Genomic DNA, 13,567 nt, shown 5'->3' with positions numbered 1-13,567 from the left:
CCCCGGGTGGGAGTGGCGGTGCCGGGTGGAGGTCAGTGGAATGGACGAGTCGGGGCTGGGGGCCTTACGGGCTGCATAGTCCCAGGGTCCGGGATTTCTCTCCCGCGGCCCCTCACCCTCTCCCCAAAAGTAGACAGCAGTTGGTCACTAACTTTCTTTTTTTTTCTTTTTGAGACGGAGTTTCGCTCTTGTAGCCCAGGCTCGAGGGCAATGGCGCGATCTCGGCTCACTGCAACCTCCGCCTCCCAGGTTCAAGCGATTCTTCTGCCTCAGCCTCCCGAGTAGCTGGGATCACAGGCACCTGCCACCAGGCCCGGATAATTTTTTTTTTTTTTATTTTTTAGTGGAGACGGGGTTTCGCCATGGTGGTCAGGCTGGTCTCGAATTCCTGACCTCAGGTGATCCACCCGCCTTGGCCTTGCAAAGTGTTGGGGTTACAGGCGTGAGCCACCGCGCCCGGCCAATTGGTCACTAATTTTCTACCTCCCGGGGGAAAGAGGGTCCCGCGTTCGAATCCTGCCTCCGCTACGCCCCTGGTACGGATCCCCCAACCGGCCCCTAACCCTCCCGTGCCTCAGTTTCCCATCGTGGAAATGGGCCCGGAGCCCTCTGCCGCGTGTCGTGCCTGGGGAGGCCCCTCGGAGCGGACGGGGCAGCTTTGCGGGGTGCCCCAGACCTCGGGCTCCGGGCGCAGCTGCCAGCAGCAGCCTGGGAGTGGGTGTCCCTGGGGGACCACGGTCGCAGCTGTCACCGCCCCTCCCGCTCAGCGCCAAAATTTGAAAATTGCCCAGCGCCTCCCAAACTGCGCGCTGGGAGGGGGAAAGCCCCGGGCCCCACCCACGGGAAGCGCGGGGCTTTCTGGGACTTGGAGTCCAGTCCCTGGGGGTCCCGCGGGGATGGCTCCGGGCACCCGAAGCCCCTCCTCAGCGCCGAGACAGGAGGGCGGGGGTAGGTTCGAGACCCCGGTTTGCAGAGCGCAAGACTGAGGCCCAGGCCCGCGCTGTCAGGTTGGAAACGGCGCTCCTGGCAGGTGGAACAGCACAGGCAAAGGCTGGGGATGGGGGGCTGAAGGGATGAAAGTGCCCAGAGGGGCAGCGCGATGGGGTTGGGGGCGGGACCCCGCAGGGTCTCCAGTGACGGATGAGTAGGGGGATTAGGTCGGCCAGTGGCCAAGGCTGGTGGTCAGTGAGAAATTGATGCGGAGGGGGTTGGAGATCAGTCTGAGGGTGGGACCCTCAGACCCAGCCCGGTGACCCAGCTGGGCGCCATGGCTCACACCTGTCATCCCAGCACTTTGGGAGGCCGAGGCTGGCGGATCACCTGAGAACAGGAGTTTGAGACCAGCCTGGTCCAACATGGTGAAACCCCGTCTCTACTAAAAATACAAAAATTAGTCGGGCGTGGTGGTGCACACCTGTAATTCCAGCTACTTGGGAGGCTGAGGCAGGAGAATCACTTGAACCCGGGAGGCGGAGATTGCAGTGAGCTGAGATTGTGCCATTGCACTCCAGCCTGGGCCACAGAGCAAGACTCTGTCTCCAAAACAAAAAAAAAAAGTGACCCCATTTCCCACCCAAACCTCAAACCTCAGTCATCCTTCTCCCCTCTGGCCCCGCCTCCTGTAGTATTATTTATTTCCCATTGTGCTTTACCATCTATATTTTATATTCCTCCCTTTATGAGGAACGAAAACAGTATCAGGCCTCTAAATACGCAGTCACAGCCTAGTCCCCTCTTGCCTGGCTGGTTTATTTGTTGTTTGTTTTGAGAGTCTTGCAGCTGGGCATGGTAGCTCACACCTGTAATCCCAGCACTTTGCGGGGCCGAGGCAGGCAGATAATTTGACGTCAGGAGTTCTAGACCAGCCTGGCCAACATGGTGAAACCCCATCTCTAGCAAAAATTAGCCGGGCAGTAGTGGCACATGCCTGTAAGCCCAGCTACTTGGGAGGCTGAGGCAGGAGAATCACTTGATCCTGGGAGGCAGAGGTTGCAGTAAGCCGAGATCACGCCACTGCACTCCAGTTTGTGTGACAGAGTGAGACCCTGTCTCCCTCGCCAAAAAAAAAAAAAAAAAGAGAGAGAGAGTCTTGCACTGTCATCCAGGCTGGAGTGAAATGGTGTGATCATAGCTCACTGCAGCCTCCACCTCCTGGGCTCAAGTGATCTTGACTCGGCCTCCCAAGTAGCTGGGAATACAGATACACGTCACCACGATCAACTAATTAAAAAAAATTTTTTTTGTAGGGGCTGGGTGCAGTGGCTCACACCTGTAATCCCAGCACTCTGCAAAGCTGAGGTGAGCAGATCACTTGAGGTCTAGAGTTCAAGACCAGCCTGGCCAACATGATGAAATTCTGCAAAAATACAAAAATTAACCAGGCATGGTGGCACATGCCTGTCATCCCAGCTACTCAGAAGGCTGAGGCAGGAGAATCTCTTGAACCCAGGAGGCAGAGGTTGCAGTGAGCCAAGATTGGGCCACTGCACTCCAGTCTGGGGGACAGAGAGACTGTCTCAAAACAAAACAGAAAATGTTGTAGAGATGGGTCTTGCTCTGTTGCCCAGGCTGGTCTTGAACTCCTGGGCTCAAGCCATTTTCCTGTCTCAGCCTCTCAAAGTGCTGGGATTGCAGGGGTGAGCCACCATACCAGGCTTCCTGCCTGGGTTCTAAGGCTAGGGGTCTAGCTGGTAAGAGGGGAATATTAGCGAGTTAGTGTTGGCTGTTGGAGGCAGGTGGGCATTTTCCCCCACTGTCCTCAGTAGGCTGGAAAGGGCATTAGATTCTCAGTGTGTGATTTATTGGGGTCCCTGGCGGAGGCTGAGCCAAACCCCCAAGGTGAGATATGTGAGAAGGAGTTCCCCAAGCAGAAGCAAGGACCGGGCCAGTTTCTTTTTTTTTTTTTTTTTTTTTTTTGAGTGGCGAAGTCTCTGCGTCGGTGCACCCCAGACTGGAGTGAGATGCAGCATCTCGGGCTCACTGCAAGCTCCGCCTCCCGGGTTCACGGCCATTCTCCTGCCTCAGCCTCGCTGAGTAGCGGGAGCTACATGGCGCCCGCCCACCTCCGCCCGGTCTAGTTTTTGTATTTTTAGTAAGAGAGCGGTGTTTCACCCATGTTAGCCGCAGGATGGTCTGGGGATCTCCTGACCTTCGTGATCCGCTCCGTGCTCGGCTCGGCCAAGAGTGGCTGGGACATTGACTAGGCTGGAAGCACTGCGCCCGGCCTAGACCGGGCCAGTTCTAGGGCAAGAGGAAGTTATTCTTCAGTTGGGGCAATTTTGCCCCTCTGGTGACATGTGGCAATGTCTGGAGACATATTTGGTTGTCATAACTAGGGGGCTGGGGCCGGACGCGGTGGCTCACGCCTGTAATCCCAGCAATTTGGGAGGCCAAAACGGGCAGATCACTTGAGGTCAGGAGTTCAAGACCAGTCTGGCCAACATGGCAAAACCCTGTCTCTACTAAAAATACAAAAACAGCCAGGCATGGTGGCGCGTGCCTGTAATCCCAGCTCTCGGGAGGCTGAGGCAGGAGAATCGCTGGAACCCAGGAGGTGGAGATTGCAATGAGCTGAGATCGCGCCACTGCACTCCAGCCTGGGCCACAAAGCAAGACTCTGCCTCAAATAAAAATAAAAATAAAATAAAAAATAAGTAGGAGGCTGGGATGCTCGTGGCATGGAATGGGTGGAGACTGAGGATGCTGCTCGACACCCTGTAATGGACAGCACCCCCTGTCTCCAACCCCCTAGAACAGAGAGTGATCTGGCCCCAGATATCTAGTGCAGAGTTGGAGCAACACTGCTGTACAGGTTGTCTTGCTAAATTACATTTTTGGGGGTTTTTTTGAGACGGAGTCTCGCTCTGTCACCCAAGCTGGAGTGTAGTGGCGTGATCTCAGTTCACTGCAACCTCTGCCTCCTGGGATCAAGCAATTCTTGTGCCTCAGCCTCGCAAGTAGCTGGGATTATAGGCGCCCACCACCATGCCTGGCTAATTTTTGTATTTTTTGGAAAGACAGGTTTTTGCCATGTTGGCCAAGCTGGCCTCAGGTGGTCTGTCCGCCTCAGCCTCCCAAAGTGCTGAGATTACAGGTGTGAGCCACCGTCCCTGGCCTTATTAAATAAAATGTATTGCAGGCCATTGTTTTAGACTGGGGTCTCTAGTCCCCAGCAGACCAGATAAAATTGGAATGGAGTCTCTAGTGCTAGGTACCACGTAGTCAAACTGAACTTTTATTTTTTTATTTTTCGAAACAGGGTCTTGCTCTATTGCCCAGACTGGAGTGCAGTGGCACAATTATGGCTGACTGTGGATTTGAACTCGTGGATGCAAGCCATCCTCCTGCCTCAGCCTCCCGAGGAACTGGGACTACAGGTGCATGCCAGCACACATGGCTAATGATTAAAAAATTTTTTGGCTGGGTGCGGTGGCTCATGAATCCCAGCACTTTGGGAGGCCGAGGTGGGTGGATCACGAGGTCAGGAGTTCAGAACCAGCCTGGCCAAGATGATGAAACCCAGTCTCTACTAAAAATACAAAAATTAGCTGGGCGTGGTGGCGGGCGCCTATAATCCCAGCTACTCGGCAGGCAGAGGCAGAGAATTGCTTGAACCCAGGAGGTGGAGGTTGCAGTGAGCTGAGATCACACCATTGCACTCCAGCCTGGGTGACAATAGTGAGACTCTGTCTCAGACAAAAAAAAATTTTTTTTTTTTTTTTGTAGTGACAGAGTTTCACTAAAAAAATATGTTTTTTTTTTTTTTTTGTAGAGACAGAGTCTCACTATGTTGCCCAGGATGTTCTCAAACTCCTAAGCTTAAGCGATCCCCCCATCTCAGCCTCCCAAAGTGCTGAGATTGCAGGTGAGAGCTGCCCGCACCGGGCCTCAAACTGAACTTTAAAGGGTGCAGGTTTTCAAAAAAAAAACAAACCGTTCACAGCCACCAAGCCAAAGGGGCTCAGTTAGCCTGATAGGGAAGCCCCTCAAAACAGAGGGGTTAAAACAGACCCTATGAAAAAAGTAACTTTGAAACAACCCATTGGTTTTATTTCATATTTTTATTTTTACTTTTTTTGAGACAAAGTCTCGCTCTGTCACTCGGGCTGGAATGCAGTGATGTGATCATGGCTCACTGCAACCTTGACCTCTCTTGCTCAAGCAATCCTGCTACCTTAGCCTCCCAAATACCTAGCACTAAAGGTGCCCAGCGAATTTTTTTTTTTTTTTTAAGATGGAGTCTCACTCTGTTGCCAGGCTGGAGTGCAGTGGTGCAATCTCGGCTCCCTGCAACCTCTGCCTCCCGGGTTCATGCAATTCTCCTGCCTCAGCTTCCCGAGTAGCTGAGACTACAGGCGTGCACCACCATGCCTGGCTAATTTTTGTATTTTTAGTAGAGACAGGGTTTCACCATATTGGTCAGGCTGGTCTCGAACTCCTGACCTCATGATCTGCCTGGCTTGGCCTCCTAAAGTGCTGGGAATACAGGTGTGAGCCACTGCACCTGGCTGTTTTTTTTTTATTTTTATTTTTAGAAATGGGGTCTTGCTATGTTGCCCAGGCCAGTCTCAAACTCCTGGGCTCAAACGATCCTCCCACCTCAGCCTCCCAAAGTGCTGGCATTACAGGCGTGAGCCACCACTGTACCTGGCCTGACTTTTATTTTATTTATTATTTCTCCTTTCTTCAGCCTTTTCTGCCTATAATGCAGAGTGCCCGTTCTCTCTGCTCAGCTCATTCGAGTGCCTATTTCATAGATTGAATGCTGTCTGATTCATGAATTGCTAATAAGAGCCAATGAGATCATTAAACTCAATTTGTTGAAATTCATGCTCCTTGATAGCCTTCTGGACATTTTATATCAGTAGCATTGTACACTATATGGCTTTTTTTTTTTTCTTTTTTTTTTTTTTTTTTTTTTTTTGAGACAGAGTTTCCCATTGTTGCCCAGGCTGGAGTGCAGTGCCACGATCTTGGCTCACTGCAACCTCCACCTCCCAAGTTCAAGCGATTCTCCTGCCTCAGCCTCCCCAGTAGCTAGGATTACAGGCGTGCGCCTCCATAGTAGAGATGGTGGAGTCTCCCTATGTGGCCCAGGCTGGTCTCGAACTCCTGACCTCAAGTGATCCACCAGCCTTGGCCTCCCAAAGTGCTGGGATTACAGGCGTGAGCCACCACACCCGGCCCTATAGGGCCCTTTGTGTCTGGTTCTTTGAGCACGTTTTGAGGTTCTCTAAGTGTGGAAACAGGCACTAAAAAGGAACTCAATGCTGTTTCCTCGTGGCGGAGCTGCGGAGTTTTGCAGCCAGGGCGGTCTCTGGCGAGTCAGCGCCTCTGCGAAGCGGGAGCTGGACAGAGACTTCAACTTCCGGCGTGGCCCCGCGCGCGCCCAGTGGGCCGTACTACCAGTCCCAGGGCTGCCCGCGGCGGGCGGCGCGGCGGGCGCGGCGGCGGCGCCGGCGCCATCTTGCACGCCGGCGGCGCGGATTGAATGGGAGCCCGCCGAGCCCGCGGCCGCCGGGACGGGAGCAGCGCACGTGGCCGCGAGGCCGGCCGCCACCATGGCCCACCACCATGGCCACGCCGCTGGCCGGCCGCGCGGGCGGACCAGCCACGCCGCTGTCGCCCACGCGCCTGTCGCGGCTGCAGGAGAAGGAGGAGCTGCGCGAGCTCAACGACCGCCTGGCTCACTACATCGACCGCGTCCGCGCGCTGGAGCTGGAGAACGACCGGCTCCTGCTCAAGATCTCAGAGAAGGAGGAGGTGACCACACGCGAGGTGGGCGCCGGGGCTTAGGGGTCGGGCGGGGGTGCAGCCGGCAGGCCCCGCCCACCGCGGGGCGCGCGATCTCGGGGACCCTGGGCGGGGGTGCAGACGGGGACAGGCCTCGGTTTCGGGGGTTTCCGCGGGGTTTCGGGGGGCCCCTGAGTGAGGGGTGCAGCTCGGCCAGGTCCCTCCCACCTCGGGGTGCGCGATCGCTGGGACCCTGGGTGCAGACGGGAACGGGCCCGGCTCTCGAGGGTGTCCAGGGGGGTTCGAGGGGCCCCAGAGTGAGCGGTGCAGTTCGTCCAGGGCCCGCCCACCGCGGGGTGCGTGATCGTGGGGACCCTGGGCGGGGGTGCAGACGGCGACAGGCTCCGGCTCAGGGGTCTCCAGGAGGTTTGGGGGCTCCTGAGTGAGGGGTGCTGCTCGGCTAGGCCCAGCCCACCGCGGGGCTCCCAATCGCGGGGAACCCTGAGCTAGGATGCAGAAGGGGACAGTCCGGCCTCGGGGATCTCCGCCGCGTTTCGGAGAGTCCCTCCTGAGCAAAGGGTGCTACTCGGCCAGGCCCCGCCCACCGCGGGGCGCGCGATCGCGGGGGACTCTGAACGACTCCCGGCTCGGGGTCTCCAGGGGGTTTGGGGGGCTCTTGAATGAAGGGTGCAGGCCCTGCCCACCGCGGGATGCGCGATCGCGGGGACCCTGGGCAGGGGTGCAGACCGGGACAGGTCCCTGCTTGGGGGTCTCCAGGGGGTTTTGAGGGGTCCTTGAGTGAGGGGTGCAGCTCGGCCAGGCCCAGCCCACCGCGGGGTACGCGATCGCGGAGGACCCTGAGCAGAAGTGGGGACGACCCGGCCTCGGGGATCTCCAGGAGGAGACCCTGAGTGAGGGGTGCCGCCTGGGCAGACCCTGCTCACTGCAGTTTTCTAGATCTTGGGGGACCCCATGGGAGGGGTGCAGACGGGAATGGCCCATTCTCTCAGGGGCCCCCAGGGGTTTCTAGGGCGTGGAGGGAAAAGTGCAGACCAGGAAGGCCCCACCTATGGAGGGGGTCCCAGGAGATCTTCCATGTCCTGAGTGAAGGCTGCAGAGGGGCCTCCAGCTAGCTCTGGGGACCCTTCTGTGAGAGGTGTATTCTGGGGCCATGAGAGTTGCAGACTAGGGCTCCCCACCAAAGAGAGGTCCTGGGGATTTGGGGGCTCCCTGAGTATTGGGCTGCAGCCCACCATGTGCCTCATCCCTCAGAGGATTCCAAGGAGACTTGGTGGACCCCCTGCCAACTGAGGGGGTGTGAGTGGGAGTCTCTGGGGATGAAGCTGGGTGTCGGAGCATCCGGGGGGAAATGGGGGTGGTCTCTGGGCTCCAAGGAGACTGGGGGGCCCAGGCCCTCTGAGGAGGCCCATGATGGGGTGTGGGGGGGTCTTCCTGGAGTCTCTGGGGTGAGTCACGTGGTCTCAGTTCTCCCTGGAGTTTTAGTGAGTTTCCTGATGAATCCAGGAGAGATTGGTGACTGGGGTGGGAATTAGGCCCCTCATCTCTCACCCGGGGGGGGGTGAGTGGGGTAGGGGGCCAAGGGAGAGGTTCTGATACCTTGGGGTCCCATGGGAAATTTGGCAGGCCCTTATCTGTGCCCTGGGGTCCCTGGTGGCCTGGCAGGTTCTGCCCCCAAGGGAACATGAAGGAAGGGGGAGAGCTGGGGTCTTGGGTCCAGAGGAAAGTGTTGAGGTTCTGAATGGACCCCGAGGCTTCAGTGCGGACTGAAGGAGAAAGGGCTGGAAAGTCTGCCCGTCAAGGGGGCGTGAGGTCGGGGTGTCTTGGGGTCTGGGTGCAATCTGTCCTGCCCCCCAACCTAACCCTGGGGAGGCTCTTTGTCCCTCCCGCTGGCCATGCCCAGTTCAAGGACAGGACTCCAGAATGGAGGGCAGGCAGGAGCAGGCACTCGATTCCTGCCATGGGTTGGGGTCCTGGGGTCCCCAGGTCCCAGCGTCCTGTTGGGAGAGCCAGGTGCTGAAGTCGGGATCGGCAGCTCCCAGCCCCCACATGCCCATCTGGAGATCAGAGGACGTGGTGGACTTCTGGGAGAAGAGCTGCTTGTTGAGGGGGTCAGGTCGTTTCTGGGAGCCACTTACCCTCTGTGTGACCTTGGGCTAGTCACTTACCCTCTCTGAGTCTCAGTGCCCTCGCCTTTGGAATGGGCATAATTATAATACTCACCTCTTGTGTGTGGGGCCACAGCAGGTTAGCTTTTGTTTAGTGGCTCCCTGTGGGTTCTGCTGTCACAGTGCCCTGGGGACAGGGAACCTGAAAGAATGTAGCTGATGCCTTCAGGGAGGTAGAAGGAAGATCAGTGCTTGGAGTCCCCTGCTGGTTTTTTTTTTTTTTCCTTTTTTTTTTTGAGTTGGAGTCTCGCTCTGTTGTCCAGGCTGGAGTGCAATGGTGCGATCTTAGCTCCCTGCACCTTCTGCCTCCCAGGTTCAAGCGATTCTCCTGTCCCTGCCTTCCGAGTAGCTGGGATTACAGGTGTACGCCACCACGCCTGGCTCATTTTTGTACTTTTAGTAGAGACAGGGTTTGGCCTTGTTGGCTAGGCTGGTCTCAAACTCCTGGCCTCAGGTGGTCTGCCTGCCTCGGCCTCCCAAAGTATTGGGACTACAGGTGTGAGCCGCCGTGCCCTTGGCAGTCCCCTGCTTTTCAATTAGTGTGGCTTTGGGCAGGCCCCGGTGTCTCTTGGAGCCTCCATCTTGCCGTCTGTCCAGTGGGGACAGAATTGTCCCAACGTCGAGGCCGCCTGCTGGACCCGTGGCATGCGGGGTTAGAGCTGGTTTCTCGTTTTCGGGCCTCTGTTGTCCCACCTGCCAATGGGATGAACAGCTGCAGGGAGCTTTGAGGGTGCAGGGCCTCATGAGTGCTGGGGAGGTACCAGCCCCAGCCCCACTGGACACCCTGTTTTACCGCCCCGTGCTCTAGAGGGAGCCTGGCCCAGCCACCTTTCGGGGCCCCAGCAGCGTCCTTTACAACTCAGTTCACTCAGGCGGGGTGAAATGGGGGTCTGACAGTGGGTCATTCAGCAGATGACACACTGGCCCCCCCGTGAGCCCTGTCACCCAGCCGTGTCTGCAGGGCATGTGGCAGGGGACAGCTGGGAGTTCTGCCTGGGACTGGTGGGCCAGGAACCCGGCTAGTGGGGAGCAGAGCTGGAAACCTGCTGGGGTAGGGGCCGCTGGTAGGGAGGCGTCACGTGGAGGGAGTGACCCGGAATAGCTGGGGGCTTTCTAGACACAGGTGGGCCAGGTGGGGTTCAGAGAGCAGCCTCCGGCTCAGGCTGGCAGGATGGGGGGCAGGCGAGGGAGCTCTGGCGAGGAGGAACCTGGGGTGTCAGGCCTTAGAGCATGCAGGTCACCTGGACAGCAGGGCCTCTCTCACCTGGCCAGGTTCCGCCCCCAGGGGACTCTTGGCCAAGGCTGGGCCTGCCTTTGGTTGTCACATTGGGAGAGAGACATCATTGGCATAGAGTGGGTGGAGGCTGGGGTGCTACTCAGCCCCCTGAAAAGAGAATTACCTGGCCCCCATGAGGATGACCCAACCTCCATGAGGATAACGCGACCCCCACGAGAATGGCCAGGCTGAGGAGCCTGCTGGGAGGCATGAGGGACTCAGTTCAGATTTTTTCAGGCTCATAACACGACTCACAGCATCCTGGTGTGTGGCATCCCCCAATGTCCTCACACACACCTTTCTCACTTTTTTGAGATGGAATCTCACTCTGTCTTGCGGGCTGGAGTGCAGCAGTGTGATCTCAGCTCACTGCAACCTCCGCCTCCTGGGTTCAAGCAGTTCTCCTGCCTCAGCCTCCTAAGTAGCTGGGACTACAGGCGTGTGCCACCGTGCCCGGCTAAGTTTTGTATTTTTAGTAGAGACGTAGGTTTCACCGTGTTGACCAGGATGGTCTCTATCTCTTGACCTTGTGATCTGCCCACCTCAGCCTTCCAAAGTGCTGGAATTACAGGCGTGAGCCACCGCGCCTGGCCTTTTTTTTTTTTTCTAGACGTAGTCTTTCTCTGTAACCCAGGCTGGAGTGCAGTGGTGTGATCTTGGCTCACTGAAACCTCTACCTCCTGGGTTCAAGCACTTCTCTTGCCTCAGCCTCCCAAGTAGCTGGGATTACAGGCCTGCACCACCACGCCCGGCTGACTTGCTCACTTCTTTCCTGCCTGCACGAGCTCACCCTTGCACACGCGTACAAAACCAGGCCAAGCATGGGTTCCACATTCCCATGTGATGCTGGGGGTGTCTTTTGGCGGTGTGGATGAATCACCATATACAAGCGTTGTTGGAGGGCTTGGGGAAGGGTGGGGTGGGCACTGGCCAGATGGATATTTGTTGAAGTATTTGTTGAAGGAGGATCACTGGGTGTTGGGGGTGGGGACGGGTGCAGGGAGGCAGCGCCATGGCCCGTGTCCAGGTGCGGGAGAGGCAGTTACCCCAGGTACTTCCCTGCCAGGCCTTACGTTCCCAAGGGAGGAGACCTGGCTTCAGTGTCTTCTGCCTTTCCCCGCCCCTGGTGTCCCCTGGCTGCTTAGGGCTGCCGGAGGGGGTCTCAGAGGTGAGTGTGGAGGGTGGAGTCCGCTTTGGAAGCGACCCCAAGCTGGTGTTTGCATTTTCTGCACAGAGCTGTAGTTCTCAGCTGGGCCATTTTGTCCCACCGTGGACTCCTCCAGCTGAGTTGTGCCGCTCTGTGTCCGAGGGGTCCAGGCAAAGGCCATCTCAGGCTGTCTGAGCCCTGCCAGGCCCATGTGTGTGGACACACTTGGTGGCATCCCTCAAGCCCAGCACTTGCTAGATGCCGTGACACATGGAACAAAAGGCCCAGCCTGTCCCCAGCCCTTTGCAGCGCCTCACAAGCACAGGCAGGCTGTCCTGCCCCGGCACAGCTGTTCCGCAGGCCCAGCGGGTCTTTGTGAGGCGCCCCGGCCTCTAGACAAGAACGTTCCTCATCATCACAGCATAGCACCCAGGCATGGTCGGCAGACTTTTTCTAGAAAAGGCCAGACTGTCTCCATCGAAACCACTCAGCTCTGCCATAGGCTGAAAGCTGCCTTTGACCATAGGTGAATAAATGGGTGCAGCTGTGTGTCAGTAAAACTTTATTTATACACATGGAACTGTGAAGTGTGTAGAATCGGCCTGTGTCACAAAGTATCTTCATCTTTTCCCCTAGCCTTTATTGTTTTGTTTTGAGACAGAGTCTCGCTTTGTTGTCCAGGCTGGAGTGCAGTGGCACAATCTCGGCTTACTGCAACCTCCGCCTCCCGGATTAAAGCGATTCTTGTGCCCCAGCCTCCCCAGCAGCTGGGATCACAGGTTTGCACTGCTACATCTGGCTAATTTTTGTATCTTTAGCAGAGATGGGGTTTCACCATGCTGGTCAGGCTGGTCTCGAACTCCTGACCTCAGGTGATCTGCCAGCCTCTGCCTCCCAAAAAGTACTGGGATTACAGGCATGAGCCACCTCTCCTGGCCACCCCTAGCCATTTAAAAATGTAGAAACCGTCTGGGCGCGGTGGCTCACGCCTGTAATCCCAGCACTTTGGGAGGCTGAGGCAGGCAGATCACGAGGTCAGGAGATTGAAACCATCCTGGCCAGCATGGTGAAACCCCATCTCTACTAAAAATACAAAAATTAGCTGGGCGTGGTGATGGGCACCTGTAGTCCCAGCTACTCGGGCGGCAGGAGAATTGCTTGAACCCAGGAGGCGGAGGTTGCAGCACGCTGAGATCACCCCACTGCACTCCAGCCTGGGAGACAGAGCAAGACTCTGTCTTAAAAAAAAAAAAAGTTACTTTTTTTGAGACAAAGTCTTGCTCTGTGCTCGCCCAGGCTGGAATGCAATGGTGCAATTTTTGTGTTTTTAGTAGAGATGGGGTTTCACCATGTTGACCAAACTGGTCTCAAATTCCTGACCTCAGGTGATCTGCTGGCCTCAGCCTCCCATCATCTTGTGCCGGGTGCGGTGGCTAACTCCTGTAATCCCAGCACTTTGGGAGGTTGAGGTGGGCAGATCCATCATGTATTCATACTTCCTCAGTTTCCCCTGATGTCCTTTCCTGCCCCAAGACCCCATCCACTATCTCACGTGACATTTAGTGACCACGTCCCTTTCTCCCAGGCTCCTCCAGGCTGGTAGTTTCCTCCACGTTCCTGGTTAGAGGTTCTGGTTGGTCCTGAGCGGGGCTGGGCAGGTGTGCAGTAGGATGTTCCTCAATGGGGGTTTGTGTGTTGTTTTTCTCATGGTCACGCTGGGGTGATGGGTTGAGTAATGTTTTAATGGAATATATATATATATATATATATATAATCCACATAAAACTTTCAGATAAGTAGAGGGCACCACAATCAATATTCATAGTGTGATTTATTGGAAGAGGTAGTATTTCACTAAATCCTCCCTGTAAATCCAGTGTGCAAAGTAGTTAGTACAGTAATCCATCTCCCGGATATTTTAAGCAGGGCATTAATGGGCTTGGAAGGTAGAGGGGCTGTGAATCATTTGCCTGTGATGGAGGTAGTTAGAGACTTTATTAGCTCAAATGCTTCAAACTCAGCTCTGCCTTCTGCCCCTTCCTCCCACCCTCCAGACCCAAGCCCACTAATCTTCACTCAGCTGCTCCTTTTCTCTGAATGTTTGCCCCCGACTTTCTTGGGCATTCTAGTTCTCTTTTGTAAGATGCAATATCCTTCTGAAAGCCATCAAGGATACTAATTTGACTTAAAGTTCTATTCCATTTTTAAGGTTTTTTTTTTTTTTTT

General features: G+C 56.1%; 1 protein-coding gene across 1 annotated transcript in view; it reads left to right on the top strand.

Moving 5' to 3' along the window:
• The first annotated feature begins 6,426 nt into the window (after positions 1–6,426).
• LMNB2 (lamin B2) overlaps positions 6,427–13,567 on the top strand; it is a 23,330-nt gene continuing 16,189 nt past the window's right edge. The window contains exon 1 of the mRNA XM_017874897.1: positions 6,427–6,777. Coding sequence (XP_017730386.1) covers positions 6,574–6,777 — 204 coding nt within the window. The 5' untranslated portion in view covers positions 6,427–6,573. The remainder of the gene's footprint in view (positions 6,778–13,567) is intronic.

This window comes from Rhinopithecus bieti, unplaced genomic scaffold, assembly GCF_001698545.2.
Source record: "Rhinopithecus bieti isolate Rb0 unplaced genomic scaffold, ASM169854v2 scaffold_9769, whole genome shotgun sequence".
Classification (NCBI taxonomy): Eukaryota; Metazoa; Chordata; class Mammalia; order Primates; family Cercopithecidae; genus Rhinopithecus; species Rhinopithecus bieti.
Note: the sequence above shows the minus strand (reverse complement) of the source record. Positions and strands in the feature narration are given on the sequence as shown.